The sequence below is a fragment of the Sapajus apella genome, unplaced genomic scaffold (genome assembly GCF_009761245.1).
Source record: "Sapajus apella isolate SASKATOON/1434 unplaced genomic scaffold, GSC_monkey_1.0 scaffold1, whole genome shotgun sequence".
In the NCBI taxonomy this organism is placed as follows: domain Eukaryota; kingdom Metazoa; phylum Chordata; class Mammalia; order Primates; family Cebidae; genus Sapajus; species Sapajus apella.
The window spans coordinates 67,098,387-67,120,010 of record NW_022436941.1 but is presented as its reverse complement, the minus strand read 5'-3'; the positions used below and the strand labels follow the sequence as shown (position 1 = coordinate 67,120,010).

Genomic DNA, 21,624 nt, shown 5'->3' with positions numbered 1-21,624 from the left:
CCACTAGTTTTTAAATTGATGTTGCAATAGGGATTTTGTTGTTGTTGTTGTTGTTTGGTGAAACTTATTTCCTGCCTGGATTTCTTTTTCCACCTAGATTTCCTTTAAAGTACAATTATACTGCTATTGAACAGTCTGTTACATAGTTTAAATTTTTTTTTCTAGCTGATTTCATGCCAATATTGGGAACCAACCTAAATCCAGAATTCATTTCAGTCTGCAACAATGCCACATGGGCAATTGGAGAAATCTCCATACAAATGGGTAAGCTTTTTTTCCCCTATTTAAAAGCATAAGGCCTGGCACAGTGGTTTACACCTCTAATCCCAGTACTTTAGGAGGCTGAGGTGGGCAGATCACCAGAGGTCAGGAGTTTGAGGCCAGCCTGATTGACATGGTGAAACCCCATCTCTACTAAAAATACAAAAATTAGGTGGGGCACGGTGGCTCATCCCTGTAGTCCCAGCACTTAGGGAGGCCGAGGCGGGCGGATCACAAGGTCAAGGGATCGAGACCATCCTGGCCAACATGGTGAAACACTGTCTCTACTAAAAATACAAAAATTAGCTGGGCATGGTGGCGCACACTTGTAGTCCCAGCTACTTGGGAGGCTGAGGCAGGAGAATCGCTTGAACCTGAGAGGTGGAGGTTGCAGTGAGCTGAGATCATGCCATTGCACTCTAGCCTGGTGACAGAGCGAGGCTCCATCTCAAAAAAGAAAGAAAATACAAAAATTAGCTGGTGTGGTAGTGGGTGCCTATAATCTCAACTATTCAGGAGGTTGCAGTGAGCTGAGATGGTGCCACTGCACTCAAGCCTGGGTGACAGACGAAACTTTGTCTCAAAGTAAATAAATGAATAAAGTATAAATTTTTAGCTGCCTTGATATTTTTGTAATTGCTTTAACTTTATTTGTATTTCTATGTTTATATGACATGTCAGAGTTAATAAGGGAAGCAAAATATTTCACATTGATGTTTTAACATTCAATTTTTTTCTTTTTTGTTTTTTTCTTTTTGGGATGATCTCTAGGTATAGAGATGAAGCCTTATATTCCTATGGTGTTGCACCAGCTTGTAGAAATCATTAACAGACCCAACACACCAAAGACATTGTTAGAGAATACAGGTACCATATGACTGAACTGTTTCAGTGAAGAGAACATTTGTTGCCTTTTAAAATATGCGTAGAGAAACCAAAGCAAAGCTAGCTTTTAAAATCAAGCTTATTTTGTATTTAATTGCTATATTCTCAGTAATAAAATGTACTGTTTTAGCTACATTCTATAACCAGTTTTCAGTGGTTATATATTCAGTGGCATAACCAGAAAAACACCTTTCTCCCCTATTCCAGTGTTTTAATACTTCCTAGAATGGATCCCAGCTAAGATAACTATTGAACCATCTGAATTTTGCTTTTAAATTAATTCAGAGAGTAACTGGGAGCTGGAAGTAATATATTTTTTTTTAATCGGTCCAAATGTGGTCAAAAAGATTGAATGGCAAATTGGTTAACAATGACATATGTAGTTTGTATGTCATCATATAATTTTCTTTGAATTGGGAATTTAGGCAGTACGTTATGGGATTTATTTTTTTTTTTTAATTAGGAAGCTTGTTTCTCTTTTGCATTTATAGAGAGCATGTTTATATTAAAGAGTACCTTCCATACTATAGAACACATTTGTGGGTGGATTGGATCTTTTCCTTTCTACCCTCCTTCATTGCTGCTAACAATGCAGAAAGACAGAAATTTTGTTTTTGTTCAGGCACATTCCTTTCTTTGCATACCAAGATAACTCCCATAATTTATTTATAATTCATGAGTGTTCTTCCAAAATACTAGACAAAGGTTAAAATAGGGTTTTCCAAATAAGAAGTTGCTTTTCAGAGGCATTTTTATTTGGTATTTTTAGATTATAGAAAGTGTGTTTTATTCTAATGCTATTTAAATTGATAATGTTTATTGGTATGGAAGGAAATCTTTTAATTATGAAGCAGTTATCTGGCTGTTTGGCTGTATGGGTACTGTTTATTTCACAAAGTGAATTAGATTTTCTTGCTGAAAAGTACAAAAATCTGTGTATAGGATGGATAAGAAATCTTGTTAGGATTTTATCTTTTCAGAATACAGTACCTATACATGACATTCAGATTTGAAATACTTGCCATTAATTGTTGAACCTAGAGAAACTTCTGTTTATTTTTAAATGTGAATGCTTAACTGCAAATAAATGTTGAGTGTAATGTATATGAAAGTTTCTTGTGGGATATCAGCTGGTGAATTTGTTACATAGTTCGTTTAACAAATTGGCTTTATGTATAAGATTATATTTTAAGTATAATTATATCCTAAATAAATAACATAGTTGGCAATACCCTAAAGTTGATGGATTGAATTGATATTGAGAAACACATTTGGGATTCATTAGATTACCTCTTATCACAAGTGGCTGCATTAAGTATTGTTTTCTTTATTTCTTACCCATAAAAATGGGTTTTTTTAATTATTAAAATCATTATTAATGTCTAATATCTAGATTTTAGCAGCTTTTAATTGCCACTGTCTCAGTATTTTATAAAGCCAATTCCTTAGTATGCTGTTAAATTTGCTTTTTTCCGATTAGTATATCCTACACTGAACTTTTTCAATGGACCATCATCTGCTTTATCGCATGTTTCATTGGATTGTTCATACTTGCCTGTTTAATGAGAATGTTGCATAGTTTGTGTCTTTTGAACATAGATTTTCTTTCTCTTGCTTCATATGAATCTGCTGGATTTTAGTATTATCTGTGTAGTTTGCTTCAAGTAATCCTAAACATTTTTCTTTATCCCCACCCTTTTTTTATGAAAGGTTAACCTGTAAGTTTTTGAGAGAACACCATTAAAGCACTTCATGGTTTGTTTTCTGTTTGTATTTTTTCCCGTTGTGTATGAATGTATTTATATGTACGTACCTTTGAATTGCAAAATGCAGTTCTGAGTTGTACTTGTTTTAGCTCTTTGTAAGTTTAAAGACTTCCTGAATTTTTATGGTGAATATGTTTGCCCACTTTAAAATTGTAAAAGATAAAATAATAGTATATAATTAGTAGTGTAATGTATTATCATCTCTTTTGTGCTATACCTTTAATAGCAAAAACAATATTTATTTTTTCCTATTGTCCACATATCATATGTCATTGCAGTGGACTGTAAATTTCCTTTATTAGAATTTGATTTCAAACATGGCTTAAAGTTAGTCAACTGTTATCTGAGTTATCAAAGAGGTTTGTCAGAATGAGATTTGACATTGTAGCAAAGCAATATTTGAATCCATTCATTTAGTGAGTATCATGAGACTTAAAATCTGACAGTTTATTTTGATGTAACAAATTTCCACTGATTGGTTTGGCAAACGTTAATCAAAGAAAAAAAATTTAAAATTACCAAAAATTTGATTTAAATTCCCTAGATAATTTCCAAAGAATGGAAATCACTTTCACTGGTATTAGTTTGAGATCATTGAGAGATATAATCACTTTTACTGATATTTCTTTAGAAAAAAACCATAGATTTTATTATTAAATTCTGAAATTTTGGCTGGCTTTTGAATGATGATTTGCCCATTTAACTGCTCATCTTATTAACAGAATGATACCTTGACACTTGACTGAGCGAGAAAAGCAATTTATCATGGTTTTTGGTGTTCTCTCAATCTTTAGATTTTTTTACTTCCTTTTGTTTTTCTTTTTCCAAGAGTATGCCATATATGTTGCTGCCCCTTATTTTAGGGGGTGGTAATAAACAGCACTGGTGAAATCTTATGTTTATTATCATACACAAATTCTGTTGGTTTCTGTTTCTGAGTTATTTGTTGTTTTTTCTTTATTTTTTCTCCTTCCCCCTCATTTGCTCATGTCTTGGTTGGCGTTTGGTGGTGTATAACCGTGATTGCGTTACCTTAGCAATAACAATTGGTCGTCTTGGTTACGTTTGTCCTCAAGAGGTGGCCCCCATGCTACAGCAGTTTATAAGACCCTGGTGTGTATTATTCAATCTTTTTTTTTAATTCATTTTTCTTCACTCTTTCTTTCTCTATCTCACTTTTAGATATATTTTCAGTTGGTTACAAAAATCACAATCCTTTATCATTGCCAACCATGTGACTAATCTTGTCCTATCAGGTTTGTGAGGTTTTTCAATAGCATCGTCATGTATATTTATTTTATGTTGTGGCTAACGACTAATTGATGCATGGGATAAGATTGTCACATGCTTGCTGTGTTAAAAAGCTTGATTATACAGAAAAAGCATTTAAATATCCACCAGAAAAATAAAGATGCATGCAAATTCTATAAATTTAGATTTTTGCATTATGTTTCTTTTTTAGAATTAATTTGGAAACTTGGATTGCATTAAGAAATACATGTTTAAATTTGTTATGTATAAAAGTCTTATTTGCTTGTTAATGTAAAAGTTAAACATCTACACCATAAGCTATATAATAATAGTTTATATTGTGGCACTATATCCTATGTTCTGCTTCTTTCAATTGATAAATCTTTCAATTCAAATCATTTTAGTAGTGTTTAATGGAATACAAGTCATGAGTACAGTTTTAAAAGTTAATTTGGTAATTTGCTCTTGACTCGGTCGGACTCATTAATAGTTTAAATGGGATATTCAAATTAGTTATCTACTTTATAGAAGCAATTTGTTAAGAAAATGTAGATTTCACTGTTTCTACTGTATTGAGATGTGGGCCCAACATACAGGAAGTATGAGTAAACAAAACTTAAGCTTTCTGAAAACTCTTTTAATATAACCATTATCTATACTGTGGTGCTTATTCCATTAAATACTGTCCATTAGTATTGTAATTGAATCTGTTTGTTACTTAAATGCTAAACTCAATTCTGTAATTCAATAGGTGCACCTCTCTGAGAAACATAAGAGACAATGAGGAAAAGGATTCAGCATTCCGTGGAATTTGTACCATGATCAGTGTGAATCCCAGTGGCGTAATCCAAGTAAGATGTTCACAAAGATTTGTTTTTAATGTCTGGTTAATACAGTTTCAAAGGAAGAATATTTTAATACTTTAATTATAAAAAGTTAACTATTTTCAAAGATACTGAAATACAATTAAACCTATCTTGAAATTGTAATGCCTTTTTTTTTTCCCTAATTTTTTTTTGTCATGAAATAAGATAGTAACAGCAGATTGGGACAACGAGGTTATATTCTTGTCTTTAATCAGGCCATGGCTTCTTTCATCCAAATTTTAAGACCTTATTTATTTACTGTGTCCCTGCCTCCCATCCTTGGATATCAGTTTGCTGAATTTGAGGATATCTACACTTAAGAGAGTGACCAAATAGTGGTAATACTATCCTCTCTGTTCTAAGTAAGATACTTTGAATCAGACTTCGAAATAATAAATAAAATAAAATAGAAATCAGCCATTGAAATTGCTTTAATTTTGAGAGCTTATGATTTATTCATCCTTTGTTTTCTAAGCTCAAGTTATGTGTAGACATTTTAATTATTCGGCAGTGGTGTTGAACATGAGTCCATTTAAGGATCTGGATCCAGCTGCCAATTTTCTATACACACAAAACAAAAACATAGTGAATTACACTAGGTATATTCAGTGAACAAATGCTAAGTATGGGACTCTAGGTTAATACTTGGATACTTTAGTAGACATGTTAAGGAAAAGAAAGCATGGAAGGAAACCTGTAGACTACAAGAGACCCAAGATACATCAAAGCAATTTAAAGATATAGGTGAGGGAGGGAAGCGAAGAAATAAATTTTGGTGTCTAGGAATACACACAAGAGTTACAAAACTGCCCCAGAAAAATGCTTTTATAGCAGTAACTCTCTCACATTTCTTAATTTTCAAGAAAATGGAACCAGGCGTGGTGGCTCATGCCTGTAATCCAAGCACTTTGGATACCAAGGCGGGCAGATCACCTGAGGTCGGGAGTTCAAGACCAACCTGACCAACATGATGAAACCCCGTCTTTAAAAATAGAAATAAAAATATAAAAATAAATAAATATAAAAATTAAAAAAAAAATTAAAAATTGAAACTTTCCTCTTTCAAGAGGGGTGTTTTGAACATTTTTAAATTGTGACTTTTTGATGTTTCCTAGCTTATATTGTGGTTTTTGTTAACTTGGGTTTAGAAATATTAGTTCTCAGTTTTATAACATTAAATTGATGTAGGTGGTAGACATTGAAAACCTACAAGTTAGAATTAGAAAATAACTTCTGACTGATTTCACATTCATAAAATATTTATAACTTACTGTTAGAATAAGCCAGTGCTATCTTGAGAAGTTTCTAGTTACAAAATCAGCTTTTGGCATTCTCTGGGTTTTTTCTAGTACTTAAGAATTTTGTGTGGTCTCAAATGTGTGTTAGAGGTATCTGATATGACATGTACCACCTTTTTAAAAACCGGCTTCCGACCAGGATTTTATTGTCTTTCTCTTTGAATTAATGTTGTAAGGTGATACATGTGTGATCATAAAATTGCTACCAACTTCAGAGTTGGTAGAAATTTCTGTTTTTTAACTTTTATTCACATACCTTATTTGGCTGTGATTTAAAATAAAATGTCTTACACTTGTTTACATTTAAATTTTTAACATCAGATTTGTATTTGGAAGACATAATTTGAATAAATTGTGTTAAGCAAATGATATTTTATTTGCTTAAACATTTTATACAGATACTGCAGTATTACCAAATTTTTTTTAATTAGTGAAATTTTTTTAATTTAATGGTAAAATTTATGGCTCACATGTCAAAACTTCAGCAATATGTTGAATATTGTTTGTTGAACTGTTAATGTTTCGATATGATAGGCAAGATTGAGAGAATATTTTAATGAAGTGCTTAAAGTGTATTGTCATCTTGTTCTTGTAGTCAGAATAGCCTGATTATCTTTTAAGTAACTGTCCAAAAGTTGAGTTTTTTGTTCTTGTTTGAATTGGGTATTTATAATTACATAGTTTTTCTTCTGACTTTTGGTTGTTTGTTTAAGTTGTATCTGAGAATGGATCTTGAAATTATTAATTTCTATATTTCAAATCAAGATCATTTAATATATATTTCGCTAGCTTTAAGTTATTTCTAGGCCACTCAGAACTATAAGATCATTGATTTTGTTTTTCTTTAATCCAGTAAATGAAGAGGTATTTTTATGGGTGTTGATTTGGTGCTTTCAGTTCATTTCTGATGTTGAACATTTACTGCACAGGGGGGTTATTTTGTTGTATGATGCAGGACATTAAATTCCAGTATAAACTGAATGAGTTGAGATTCCTTGACCATGGGCTAATAGGGACAGCCATTAAGGTATTTTCTTCTAATTCCTTATGATCATAGTTAATTTTGAAATGTTTCCTTTTTTAAGCTAGGATTCTATTGTGATATAAACTCTGAGGTTTACATATATCTTTTGCTGAGTTTAACTTTGTATCAACCTAAGATGTATTTCTTGCTTGTTACAGGATTTTATATTTTTTTGTGATGCTGTTGCATCATGGATTAACCCAAAAGATGATCTCAGAGACATGTTCTGTAAGGTAACTAATAAGTCTTTATGATGCATCATCTTGAGACTGTTAATATCCTAATGGACAACTTAAAATTATGTTTACATTTTTTGTGAAACTTCAGCTCTTCAAGTCAGTATTGATAGATTATAACCTTTATTCTTGGTAACAAAGTTGGCTTGGTCTTTTCTTAAAATACAGCAGAGTGCGTGCACTTTTAAAATATTTTCCCAAGCGTACCACTAGTTTATGTGGTCCCATTATTCCATTTAAGGAAAATAGCATATGTTTTTCAAGAATGGAAATGGAGATTTGGCGTATAATCTGAAATAGAGTAAATCTAAATGGCCTCCACAGGAGTAACCCTATATCATTATTTGCTTTGTTAATCCTCCTTTTGATTAACTCCTTAGTACTCAACCACAGTAAAAAATAAAATGCAGTTACATATTTGAATCACCCAAGGTTAAAGTTAGTGAATTATAGTTTATTGTGAATTCAAAGCTTTTATGTTCCCAGTTTGAAAAAAAATATGACATAAAAATTGTATTCCTTGGATGACTTCTGTACTTCTTTGTTTTTTCATTAGTATGGTATCAGAGGTTGCTTAGAGTATACCTGTTACTAGAACACTTGGCCAAATTCTAAACTTTTCAAAGCAGGAGTTTAAGCAATGCTATGAGGTACTTTTAGGCAAGGCAGGTGTATTAGTCCGTATTCATGCTGCTGATATGCCTGAGGATAGGGTGCAGTGGCTCATGCCTGTAATCCCAGCACTTGGGGAGACCAAGGTGGGTGGATCACCTGAAGTCAGGAGTTCAAGACCAGCCTGGCCAACATGGTGAAACCCCATCTCAAAGTACAAAATAAGAAATAGAAAAAAATAGCTGGATGTAGTGGTAGGCGCCTATAATTCCAGCTTCTTTGGAGGCTGAGGCAGGAGAATTGCTTGAACCCAGGACGCAGAGGTTGCAGTGAGCCAAGATCACACCATTGCACTCTGGCTTAGACAACAAGAGTGAAACTTCATCTTGGCGGGGAGGGGGGAAGATATGCCTAAGTCTGGGTTATTTACAAAGGAAAGGTTTAATTCAACTCAGTTCCCTGTGGCTGGGGAGGCCTCACCAATCATGATGGAAGGTGAAGGCACATCTTACATTGCAGCAGGCAAGAAAGAGAATGAGAGTCAAGTGAAACAGGTTTCCCCTTAACAAACCATCAGATCTCATGAGACTTATTCACTAACACACAGAACAGTATGGGAGAAACAGCCCCCATGATTCAATTATCTCCCACCGGGTCCCTCCCACAACACTCGGGAATTATGGGAGTACAATTCAAGATGATTTGGGTGGGGGCACAGAGCCAAAACAAATCAGCAGAGAATGATATGGAATCCTAAAAGTTTGAGAATTGCTACTTTAAAATGGGTAAAATTTATAAATAATAAAATCAGTTGTGTTAGAGTTCAGAAGCTATGCAGATCTGAGTTTTTCTCTTTTGTTATTGATAAATTAATGGTTTTTCACTCTTACAGATCCTTCATGGATTTAAAAATCAAGTTGGTGATGAAAATTGGAGGCGTTTCTCTGACCAGTTTCCTCTTCCCTTAAAAGAGCGTCTTGCAGCTTTTTATGGTGTTTAATCTGATACACTTAAGCTGCAGTCCCAAAATTAGGGGTAAGTTATAAGAAGTTTGGAAATTTTCAGGATGAAAATTTTGTTAGAGCCATCATTTCAGACTACTAAATAGAATAAAAAGCTATTTGTTTTCTCTAGCAGTTGAATAAAACATAGCCTGATATCATGCTATATTGGACTTTAAATTTAAAATTACTTAAGTAGGCCGGGTGTGGTGGCTGATGCCTGTAATCTCAGCATTTTGGGAGGCTGAGGTGGGCAGGTCACTTGAGGTCAGGAGTTTGAGACCAACCTGGGCAACATGGTGAAAACCCATCTCTACTAAAAATACAAAGATGAGCCAGGTGTGGTGGTATACACTTGTAGTCCCTGCTACTTGGGAAACTGAGGTGGGAATATTGTTTGAACCTGAGAGGTGGAGGTTGCAGTGAGCCAAGTTTGTGCCACTGCACTCCAGCCTGGGCAACTGAACAAGACTTTGTCTCAAATAAATAGAAAATAAAATTACTTAAGTGGAGGCTAAAGAATTTTTTTTTTAATGGAACCAACAAGCTAAGAAAAATGAACACCTCCAGTTTGAATCATAGGAATAAAGAAATCCATGTTGGTACACTGGTTGGATTTCTCGACATTGATTTAACTATTCCTTTTTATTTCTTTTTTCTTTTTTCCTGCAAGAAGATATCAGCATTCATAGTGGTAGGGTAAAATTGATTTCGTTTTGGAGCATGAATTTAAAGTCTCTGATATAACAAGGACTTTCCATTTTATGTGCTTTGAAGGAAAACCCAAATAGAATTGAAACTGGGTTTTGACCCAGTGTTTTTCACTGTATGTTTCATCGAGTGCCTACCATGTGCCCAGCACTATATTTTAAAATAGGTAATGAAAGATTCTGTTTTAATTTGGGATGTTGGAGGACTATGTCCATTTGAACTCTTGCTCCTTGATCTTTTCTGTATTTAAATGGAACTAGCAATTCTCATCTCTGAGCTTTGGTTTTGTCATTGAGTTATGTAGAAGATTAAATACTACACTGTATGTGATGCCAGAAGTTAGTATGTTGCCTGGCACACTAAGTTCACTCAGTAAAGGTTAGGAACTTGGGCTAATAGAGTAAATAACAGGGTTTTGACATTCATCTTTAGATGTTCAACATGACTTAAGACATATTTGACTGGAAGCCAGAAGATGTGCTGAATGAGCACGTACAGAAGATATACACCAAATTGAATTACACCTCAGATTGAATTGGGGGGGTTTTTTTTTTTTTTTTTTTTTTTTGGCTTGCTTGCTTGTTTACTCCAAGCTAAAATTTAAATCTGGAAAGATTTTACCATCCAAGTCGTCTAACCCAGGAAGTAGTAGAAATGGACTTGAAGCCTCTGGAATGTGTCAGAGCCCTTTATATGTGTTGTACCACTTTAGTCTTGAGTCTTCAGAGCTATTTTCCAAAGTGGCTTTGGCATTTTGGAAAAGTACTGGATTTACTATATGTTAAATTATAAGAATGCAAAAAATGAGAATGACTTGCAGCTTCAAAGGTTCAACAAGAAGCTATAATAAGACTTGAGCACTTTGAGATTTATTACCTCCATGGTCTCATCACCAGTTATGAAATAACTGTTGTGAGACAAGGTATGAAATAGTTCTTGGTGCTCTAATTAGAGATAAAAGTAGATCAGTATCTTTTATTCTTGCCTTTTTGCACTCCCCTTCAGAGGCAGGAGAAAAAGGGGGGTTGCTTGTATTTATACACAGATGGATTAACCACCCTCTGTGAATTCACATGCACATTCATAAATGTCCAAAGTTTAGCATGTGTGGGTAGTAGAGTTCTGTTTGTAAAGGACAGTATCAGGTAACAGTGTAAATCTCACAATAATTTCACCTTATTTTTTAATATCTTTTTTATCATTAAAACTGGTTAGCATAGAGAAAGGTTCTTACCAGGAAAACCAAGTGACTGGAAGATAATGAAAATGACCAAGTGAAATAGGATCAGAATGATAACTAATTAGGAACATTAAGAAGGGAAGTGTAGGTGGGGCTAAATGGCCCACACCCTAGTCACAGCATTTTGGGAGGCTGAGGTGGGAGGATCGCTCGAGCCCAGAAGTTTGAGACCTGCCTGGGCAACGTGATGAGACCTCCATCTCTACGAAAAAAAAATTTTTTTTTTTAATTAGCTGGGCATGGTGGTATGCACCTATGGTCCCAGATACTCAGGAGGCGGAAGCAGAAGGATTGCTTGAGCCCAGGAAGTTGGGGCTGCAGTGAGCCATATTCACACCTCTGCACTCCAGCCTAGGCAACAGAGCAAGGTGCTATCTCTACGATAGATAGATAAATGTTAAATTTGTTCTTTTTCTCTCTCTTTTTCTATTTAGAATTTATTTTTTGATATTTACTGAATAAGTGACCTTACTGTGATAATGAACACTTCTAGTGCCTTATAGGCTAAAATATCAGACACCCCCAAATAACAAATGCTCCTTTTTTTTTTTTTTTTTTTTTTTTTGATGGGCTGGATTTTTGTTTGCTTAATATTGGGAAGACTGGGAAAATAAGATGATATTTTCATTATAAAGAGTGTCCTTAAGAAAGTGCTATTTAATTTTGAGGAAAGTAAGGCCACTTGTTATATAAGAAACAACCAGTTCCCATTGGGTCCCATTTTGCAAAAGGGGATAAAGAATTAGACTGATGGCATTATATAAGGCACATTTCTTCTATACAAAGTGTTGTGCACCTTTCTATACAACTCTTCTCCCAGCTTGGCCTCACTTTTCATACCTGATGCAGCAAACAATTCAGCACCATAGGAGAGGGAAGTAGCATGGTCATAAGTGACTAACATGATCTTAGGCAGTTTGTCCATATTTCTTATTTTCTTTGTAGGTAAATGTAGCATTCTTATTTGATTAATTTTGTGTTCCACTGGCGTTGAAAGACAAACGATTATTAAAAATAAAATTGTTTTTGTTCTTTTTCTTATAGGTCCTTCAGTCTTGGAGACTATGAGGGAGCCTCTGCACCCAGGGAAAATGTTACCCTTTACAGGGGGGAAGGGTAAACCAGTAGGGAATACAGTACAATCCCAACCCTACTGGGAGGGGCGGGAGGGAGGTGTTGCCGTCACTGTATTAAGTCGATGTTGGGAAACGTTTTAACATCTGGAGCCTTTGTGGGTGGAAATATGTCTCCAATTACAACTCTGCACTGGATGTGAAGAAGCAAAAAAAATCTATTCAGTCTACTCACAAAACAGTACATTGTGGAACATTATGGGGAATTGTACCAAAACAAGAACCATATAAATGATGCATAGGGACAAGAAAGAGGAACAATTCTATAGCGCACAATAAAGGAAACCTAAGAATGGGAGTTAAAAATAGTAAAGAAACTTTTTTTTAATTTAAAGTCTTTTTATATAAGTTTTCCCACATGGTGGGGCCTTGTTTTGCATGTTGATGAAGAACTACACAAACAAAGCTAATATAGTTAAAATCAGCTTGCCTTCCCATAGTTGAAGCAGGTTCTTGGAAGTTACAATTTAAGGTACCCCAAAAAAGTTTGAAATAAAACAAAACAGACATAAACAATGAAGCACCCTGTGAAATGCCAAATGAGTCACTCCTTTTACCTTTTTTGGGGTGGGCAGGGAGGGAGGAATAAATGGGGTTGGGCATATCAAACTAAAGATGACATCTTAATTTTGCATTGAACATTAATGTAGCGGATATAATTTGATGGTTGTACTTCATTAGATTTAATTTCTAGGCCAAGATGTTATTTTTTAAAGTGCAGTTTAAGGTTCAGGCATGCGTTCTGGCTCATAGTGGTTGAAAGTAATTTAAATTAGTGGGAAAGTAGCATGCTTGCATCACATAGAGTGAGATTGGTATTCATTTACCTATGTTGCGCCAGTTTGTGTTGCAGTTTACCAATTCAATATAGCCCTGCATTTAAAGTTCCTTTTTAAGATTTGTGGATTTTATTTTTATTAAGAATATAGATATATAAAGTACTGTAGTTTACAGCTAGGCCTTGAAATATCTTTTTTAGGATCTGTTAGGAATAAGATTGATATTGTATTGTGTGTAACCTGCACAATGTGGAAAGCTGATATACCTGTGCAAAATCTTTGCCTCTGTGCTGTCAGTGTGATGTGCTTTCTGCATGGTTATATACTACTAGTGATTTTATCAAAACTTCTAAAATTTAAATTACATGGTAAAAGATCTGTAAAAGGCTGCATAAATGTTAGTTGGCACATAAAGACAATTGTAGAAATTGAAAAATGATTGCTATATTTCAATGTTTATTCCCACTCAACATACTGCCTTCTAAGCTTCCTTTTTTTTGTTCAAAGCATGATCTTAAAGATATGTTTAAGTTAATGGATGTAATGCAGGGTTCCTACACTGTATTTTGGCGCATGTTGGTGGCCCTCTGTGCCCTAGATAAATGCACACGAGGTGCAAGTTAAAAGCTACAGAGTGAAAGTTGGTTTGGATCCTCTTCATTTCATTTGTTTAGCTTTTCTGTTATTTTTCTCTACTTACATGTATTCCTGTGAATAAATCCTTAAGTTAACCCTTTACTTTTCCTTCCATGTGTATTTTCTTATATACTGTGAATGTGAAAACCTAACTGGTACACTTGATCTTGTGTCCATATGAAAGTGCAAGTCTTTATTAATTTGGATTGCCTGAACAGTGTATCCCATGATGATGAAGGAAAATGGAGAGATTTTTCTTTTTAACTCTGCTGGTCAGAGATGAAGCCACGCCTTTCCATTTTTCAATGCTGCATATTTAATCTGCAACAAAAATATTAAGCCATAACAGCCTTTTTATATTTTAGTTTGTCACCTTTGCATTGCAGAATAAATACTGAATAACCATTTTTATAAGCAGTTGCTCCTCTTTGCATGGTTCTATTCTCTAAAAGTGTTGAATGATACAGCCATTGCACTGAAGTTTGATCTGTGTGCGTGTGAATTTATACTGTTTCAAAAATTTCAAATGCATGGTAGCATGCAGAAAGGTTTTTGTTATATGTGAGTGTGTGCGCGTGTGTGTGTTTTTGTTTTTGTTTTATTTTTTTAACATGTCCTTTCACCCTTCCTCTACTTTGGCTTTGCAAATTTCAGTCTGTAGAGCCTGAAATTAAATTATTTTATAATGCCTAATATTTTTTAAATTGTAAGTTGGATTCAAAGGGTATATGGCATTTTGCTTTCTCGTCCCATTGCTTCACTGGGAGCTCAAAATTTGCCTCCCTGTTAGTCTTTAATAACTGAGTAGAGTAGCTGTTTTATTCTTGGATTATAGTGATATTCTGTAGTGCTTCAAATACTTAGAATAATATGACATATTTTAATATTCTGGAATATTTTAAATTGAAATGACCAAATCCAATTTCAAGCAAATACATAAAAGCAATCTTCGGTAAAGTTATTTGAACCCGTGATTGACAATTCTTTTTGACTAAAAGCAATATTGTCTGGTTAAAAATTAGTTTCCAATTAAGCAGATGTATAACACTATTAAAAAGGTACCCAAGTTTTGTAGTCACTTGACATTTTTTAAATTCAAATTTTAATTTTAAAATAGAAAATAAGTAAATATGACTGGCAACCTGAAATTGAGTTGGAATTTTTTGTTTGTTTTTCCCCTTGAGGTTATTGTTTCTTCCTAATTTATGTTTCGGATACATAGTGTAGAACAGGAATTTGCAGAAGCCATTTAAGTTATCTTTTGAGGTAAGCTCTGATATAGCATTTCTGATAAAACCTAATACATCATGGGATATATATATAAAGCAACTTTATTTCTTGTGGTATAGTCTTAATAGTTTTGAATGTTGACTGAATGTCTATGAAATTGTGAGTTTGTCTGTTACATTCCAGTGTTTCTGCCTCTTGGCATGCTTAAAGCACGGCTTACTTCATCTGCTCCTTACACACTAAAATGCTGTTAGTGTGCTCAACTACAGAAATAGCCGCTGCTAAGTGATGTAGATTTTTCTACTTGAATATTTTTATGTTGTAGGAACCTCAGGAGGTCAGTGTTTACTGTTTTATATATGCCTTCTTTTTCCTGTTTGAGCTTCTCTCTTTGAAGGATTCTAACAGAACAAAGCTGCTGATCAACCTAAGTTGGAAACAGAAAGTGTATTTAATATAACTTAAATGCATGTTTGGCAGTTCCATGTTACAGTCCATTAGCAAGTGAACTTAGTGCCACAGGTATTCATTTATTCAGGAAAGAATTTTGCTTTTTGTATTGTCTAATCTCTTCAATGACTTCATACTGTGTAAAAAAAAATCACTTTTTTATATTTTTTGGTTGGTTATTTCCCAAATAATCAACATGTAAATAATCTTTTCAGAGCCAGTTCTGATGCTTTACATTATTGCTACTTGATTTTGTTACGCAAGTTAGATTTCAGAATAGATTTTAAAACACTTAACCAAGCCATTACATCTTAAAAACAAAACAAGTAGCATACATTTTGTAATTAAACATATTGATAAACACTGTGATTTTTTTGGTTAAGACTTTTTCATCTGAATTGCTTAAATTGCATATATTATAAAATAGGATCAGATGTATATTTTAAACTAATTTCCGTGGACTTTCCTCTTGAAATGCTTTGTCTACTCAGTTATAAAATATTCAGATACAAGTTTTATCTCAGGTGAATATTCTTGTATTGTTTTTGCTTTGGTGACATATGCTTATAAAGGGTCCTCCTACTTACATTCTTTGTTTTTTAGTGTGTTTCATTGAGAATCTTTCCATTTAGTCTGATTTTCTTCCTAATATTTTAGCAGGCTGGGGTGGTATAAAGCCTTCCTGACAAGCCTTTTGCGTGCAGGTTTACCTGAAAATGAGCTACAATTGGTCCTCATTTTCTTCAAACTCTCAGAATAGGAAAGTGGAAATTTTTCTCCCCTATATAAAATTATTCTGCCTAGCAGAAATTCCAGAAATAAATTTATTATATCTTAAACTCATAGTCTAAATTTAAGTCCTTTGCCATGAGAAAAAATGGGTTTTTGCTTCATATAGTTAATCTATATTATTCATATTGAATGTATTAACAGATAATGGTGCAAAAGCATTCTTCCCAGGGGAAGAGTGTATCATGCATTACTGCAATTTAAGTCCTTCCTTTGATAGTACTTCAAAACACACACAGCTTTGCTTACTGAATTATTTTTGCAAATAATACAAGGTGGGGAAATTAACTGTTGCTACTAGAGCTGTTAATGAAATGTAGGCCTTGGAACCTTTAAGAAAACTGTGGTCTTCAGATAGTTAAGGGCCTGGGATAATCTAAGTGAAAAGTCAGATCAATAATGAGCTGTGTTGTTAACAATAATATCTAGTAATAATACCATGCAATATAACATTGTATACCAACTTAGTGCATTTTATACTGTATTAAATATGGAGATACTTCTAATGACTCTCTAAAATTAAATTTTACCTAAAAGTTAGTTTTATTTACCTTTAGGGTTTCCAGATGACTTGTGACTAATTTTTTTCAATCTTAATAGATCTTTCCCCCATTAACATTACTTACATAGATAATTCTTTATGCCTAATTGTTACACATATTAATTTTTAAGGTATATGTTTAAATTACACAATTGTTCATTGTGGTTTGTATCCCAGAATGTATTGTGTTTTTTAAAGGATGCGTAATAGCTGAATGCATGCATGATTTTGAAAGTAGTTAAAATGGTTTTTTTTTTCACCTCTTGTACATTTTAAAACCAAGCCAAATCTATTTGCCAAGCAGTGTTATCATTAATTAGAAAATCAGTAGTTTTCCTTTTATTATAGTTTTTGTTTATCTACCATAGAATCTCCTTAACACTGTGGCTTGGTGTTATGCAAGATTAGCTATTTCACAGGTCTTACAACTTCCTAAAAGCCTACTATAACGTGGTTAGCCTATAAGGCAGTGTTGGTCCCCTTCTGATATCGGCCTCATAAAGGGGTTCCACTATACTTTCCGCATATTATTTTGTTGTTTTCCTTTGTGAATATATAAGCAAATTGAGCTTGGGTGATTTTTATGGAGACAATAATTAGACAATACTGTATAATTAATTTTACTTAATAGATTATCTTGTGAGAAGAGATGTTTAAACGTGGTAAATGACTTCATATTACAAAACAGTTTTACACTTAATGTGTTAACATTGGGTGCAATAATTTAGTAGCATTAGCTTTAGTTATAAATAACTGGATCTTTCTGCTGACAACTTAGGTTGTATGAGTTATGCTTAAAAGCTTTAAATCTGATGTTTCCTGTACCTGCCACACTATGTTAGAATGTGTCCTTCAAACATATCCTCCTGCAACTTCTCAAACTGTACTAAATTGATATTTCTTGAAGTCTAACTCTGTGCTAACAGATCTCCATTTTAAATAGAATACGGTTTTAATTTTTGATAAGCTGCTGAATTTTAAAGAGAGTTTTTTGGGGCCACCAAATATTTTGGATCATGCAGAGAATATATATTGTACTGTAGTAATTTTGTATTTACATTTGTATGATGTGACATAATAGATGTGAATGTTAATCACTGCTTGACTATGTTAATAAAGTTGTTTAACTATAGATGTTGCACTCTGATTTTTAATGAAAGGAAATGAGTTTTCTTTTTCCCTCTTACCCCATTTTGGGTCTCAATAAGCCTTGTGTTTTTTGGGGGGTTTTTTCTTGTTTTTAGTTTGAGGGTTTTTTGTTTTGTTTTTTCCTTAGCTTACACATTAGTATACTTCTGTTGTTGAACGTTGTTTTTTAAAATAAATGTTTTCTTATTTGTATAGTATAGTAAAAACCTATTTTCCCACATTTTAATTTAACTCCTTGATATGTTTTAAGCAGTTGATTCTACGTTCAGCAGTTTGAGGATGGGGAAGATACTATCTATAAAAAGGAAATTAAAGGTGAAATTGTGAATATAAAATGTTGATGTAAGAATAGATTGTGTGATTGTGTATAAATGTATGTCCTATTAAGGCTTTCTGTTTATCCTTCAAAAAATTGAGATTTGTGATTTTGGGAATTAACATTTATAAAAGTAATTTTCTCTTCAGGTTATAATCCATTAATATGGTTGCATGTTACTAATGTATTAACACATTTCAGGGAGTATGTGTGCATAACTGTCATAATGTATTTTTATTAGAGATGGGGTTTCACCTTGGTGGCCAGGCTGGTCTCGAGCTCCTGACCTCAGCTGATCAACTTGCCTCAGCCTCTAAAAGTGCTGGGATTACAGGTGTAAGCCACCGTGCCTGACCTTGTCATATAGTCTTTTGATATTTAAAACAGGAAGGAGCCTAAGATTAGGTCGATACAACGCAAAAACTTGGAAGTGAGGCTTGGGTTTCTTTGTTACCTGACCATGAAAATATTTGAGATACTTCTATTTTGTTAAGAAAATTGGAACTTGGCTTTCATGTTCTAAAACATCTTCAAGAGTTTAAGATTCCAGAATTTTAGGACTTGGGTTGTGGGGAAAAGATAATTAAAATCAGCCTAATTATTGTTCAAGATTAGAAATCAACTCTTTTCCAAAACTTCAATATTTTAGTGACACTAAAGCCTTATCCATTTTATGTAAATGATCTTAGTTCAGGTGATTAAGCCATCTTAAGTAAGTTTGGCTTAACAGTTTTTGGACTGGCAGGCATTCTTGTAATGTGTTCATAGTCATAGACCACAAGTTCATGTGATTCTTTAAGAATAATTGGAAAAGCAGTAGGAACTACACAGCTCTGACTTTGAATTTCCTTTGTGTACTATACAGTAGAATATGGAATTGCTGAAGCTCTCTCATTTTTTTAAATCCTTAATTTCTGAGTCTTTCGTTGATTTGATATGAAAGTTGAAGAACCTCCCGAAACATCTCCAGTATTCAGATAGACAAAAATAATTTACACATCACAATTTGTAGGTTTTTATTGTTGTTTTTTGAGATGGAGTCTTGCTCAGTCGCCCAGTCTGTGCAGTGGCACTGTATCAGCTCCCTGCAACTTCCAACTCAGCCTCCCAAGTAGCTGGGATTACAGGTACATGCAACCATGCCTGGCCTGCCTTTTTTTTTTTTTTTTTTTCTAGTAGAGAGTTTCACTATGTTAGCCAGGCTGGTGTCAAACTCCTGACCTCAAGTGATAGGCTCACCTTGGCCTCCCAAAGTGCTGGGATCACAGGTGTGAGCCACAGCACCTGGCCACAATTTATAAATTCAATGCAATTTCTAAACCATTGGTATGAATAATTGTTATACTGAGAACCTTTAGGTTTTTGTGCCAGTTAATTCATTTCTGCATGTTATGGCAGTCTCACTCTGATGATTTAAATCTTAAGTATTCTTTTCAAGCTTTATGTTACTTCTTGAAGAACTTGATTAAACAATTTTAAGAAAGACGAACAGTTAAATGAATTGTAAAACAGCTACCTAGTGATAACTTGTTAATATTCCTGCACATATATATATAAATATATGATTCTGTTTTTAGTTAAATCCAGATTTGTTGGTATACATTGACATACCTACATATTATTCTCTAAGCAATTTATGCAGCTTTCTTATTGTTGGTCATTCAGACGTTATTTCTAATTTTTAACTCTTAGAAATAAAGTTGTAGTGAGTGTCCCAATGTTTAAATGTTTGCAAACCTATGTAGTGATTTCTTAGTGGAACTAGCAAGTCAGAGGGAATTGGTCTAGTCATCTTTCAGTTAAGTGGTACTCATTTTCATATCTAGCACCAACTTCAATGGATTCTGTCATGTGCTGTAAGTTGTGAATTAATAGCATGATTTTCTAACTTTAGGAAATTTTATATACAAAATCTAGGTTTTTATATTACATATTTAACAGTTAACTTGAGTCTTTTATTGCAGGCACTGTTCCCTATCTCATGGAGCTTAACATTCTCTTTTAGGGAGACAGGTAAGTAGTGTGTTAATGGTGGCAAGAGACCATAAGGAAAGAAAGAGATGGAAGGTGATAGTGGGGAAGGCTTGCTTTTTTGAATGGAGTAAGGAGGTAGGTCTGAGAGGGTGAGCAAAAACCTGAAGGAATGATGGATGTCTGAGGAAGAGTATTTCAGGTAAAGGGAACAATAAGGACAGATGTCCCAAGAACGTAACGCATTTGTGTGAAGCAAATGAGAGGGTTATAACTTGAGCACCCAGGGTAAGGGAGAATAGATTAGATCTAAGAGGTAACTGGAAGGCCAGGAGGTATTGGTATTACACCTGAAGGAAGTAAAGAGCCATTGTAGGGTTTTGGGTTAGAAAAGTGATGTCATTGAGAATAGCACAAAGGTCAAAGCAAGTAGACCGTTTAGGGGATGCTATTATGAACAGGAAACAGTTATCAATGGCTTGAATTGGTGGTATTTGGGAGGGTGAAAAGTGGCTGGATATCTGGGTATGTTTTAAAGAGGAATCAACGTTTACCAATATACTGGATTTGGGTTGTGGAGAGAAGAATCACAGATGGCTCTTAAGACTTTTGGCCTGACTTCAGCAGCTGGAAGGGTGGAATTTACCTTAACCAGAGTAGGAAAGTTCTGGCATTTGGTTTGCGACATCCATGAGAAGTAGAGTAGGCAGCTGGAGTTAAGGGAGATAACCTGCCTGAAGATGGAAAGCTGGAAGTTGGTGTATAAATGCTGTTTCAAGCTGTTGAACAAGAACATCGTCTGAGGACTGGAACAATTAAAGATGGTAGGGACTTACCCTCTAGCACTCAACATTAAAGTCTGAGAGGTGGATTAAAAAGAAAAAAACTGAGCGTGGTATTCTGATGTATATTGCCTGGAATGAGAATTATAGCATGAAGGTCATGATTTTGGCAGATTTTTGTATGGCTGTGGGAGAAGCAGAATGAGAGTCATCTGCCTGTCTTCTAGGGTTTCTACAAAACTTGGACTTATGTTTTCCTCAGAGCCAAGTTCAGTGGCTTTGTTTCTTTAAAACTGAATTGTTCAAAAAATTTGGAAGTTTATGAAAAGTGAACAAGCCAAAGCAGCCAAATTCCTACCATGAATATTACCAGCTTGTAGTGTCTACATTCAAAATAAAACCATCTCAAAAAAGATGAGCAATAAGCTTTTGTTTGTAATTAGATGAGATGATTTTAGAGTTCATATGAAAAAGTAAGGTAAGGCAGAAAAATTGTTAAAAACAGTAATAATGAGTGTGCAACAGTGCCAGTTTGATGTTCTTTTATGGCTTCAGGAATTAAAACTACGATACATGAATAGGCAGCTTAAAAGAACTAAGTTTAGAAACATCTAAATACACTAATATATTTGGAGACGATTTTATGGCACTTTTTTTTTTTTTTTTTTTTTTTTTTTTTTTTTTTTTTTTTTTTTTT

General features: G+C 34.0%; 1 protein-coding gene across 5 annotated transcripts in view; it reads left to right on the top strand.

Moving 5' to 3' along the window:
* The window catches only part of TNPO1 (transportin 1), a 99,679-nt gene extending 81,838 nt beyond the window's left edge, over positions 1-17,841 (top strand). For 4 of the 5 annotated variants that reach the window (XM_032278728.1, XM_032278755.1, XM_032278747.1 and 1 more), the window contains 7 exons: positions 166-264; positions 1,033-1,128; positions 3,950-4,025; positions 4,915-5,014; positions 7,510-7,584; positions 9,092-9,234; positions 12,196-17,841. In XM_032278728.1, the coding sequence (XP_032134619.1) occupies positions 166-264; positions 1,033-1,128; positions 3,950-4,025; positions 4,915-5,014; positions 7,510-7,584; positions 9,092-9,199 (554 nt within the window). In that variant the 3' untranslated portion in view covers positions 9,200-9,234; positions 12,196-17,841. The remainder of the gene's footprint in view (positions 1-165; positions 265-1,032; positions 1,129-3,949; positions 4,026-4,914; positions 5,015-7,509; positions 7,585-9,091; positions 9,235-12,195) is intronic. The other variant, XR_004269148.1, reaches the window with a different exon arrangement.
* Positions 17,842-21,624: the final 3,783 nt, after the last annotated feature.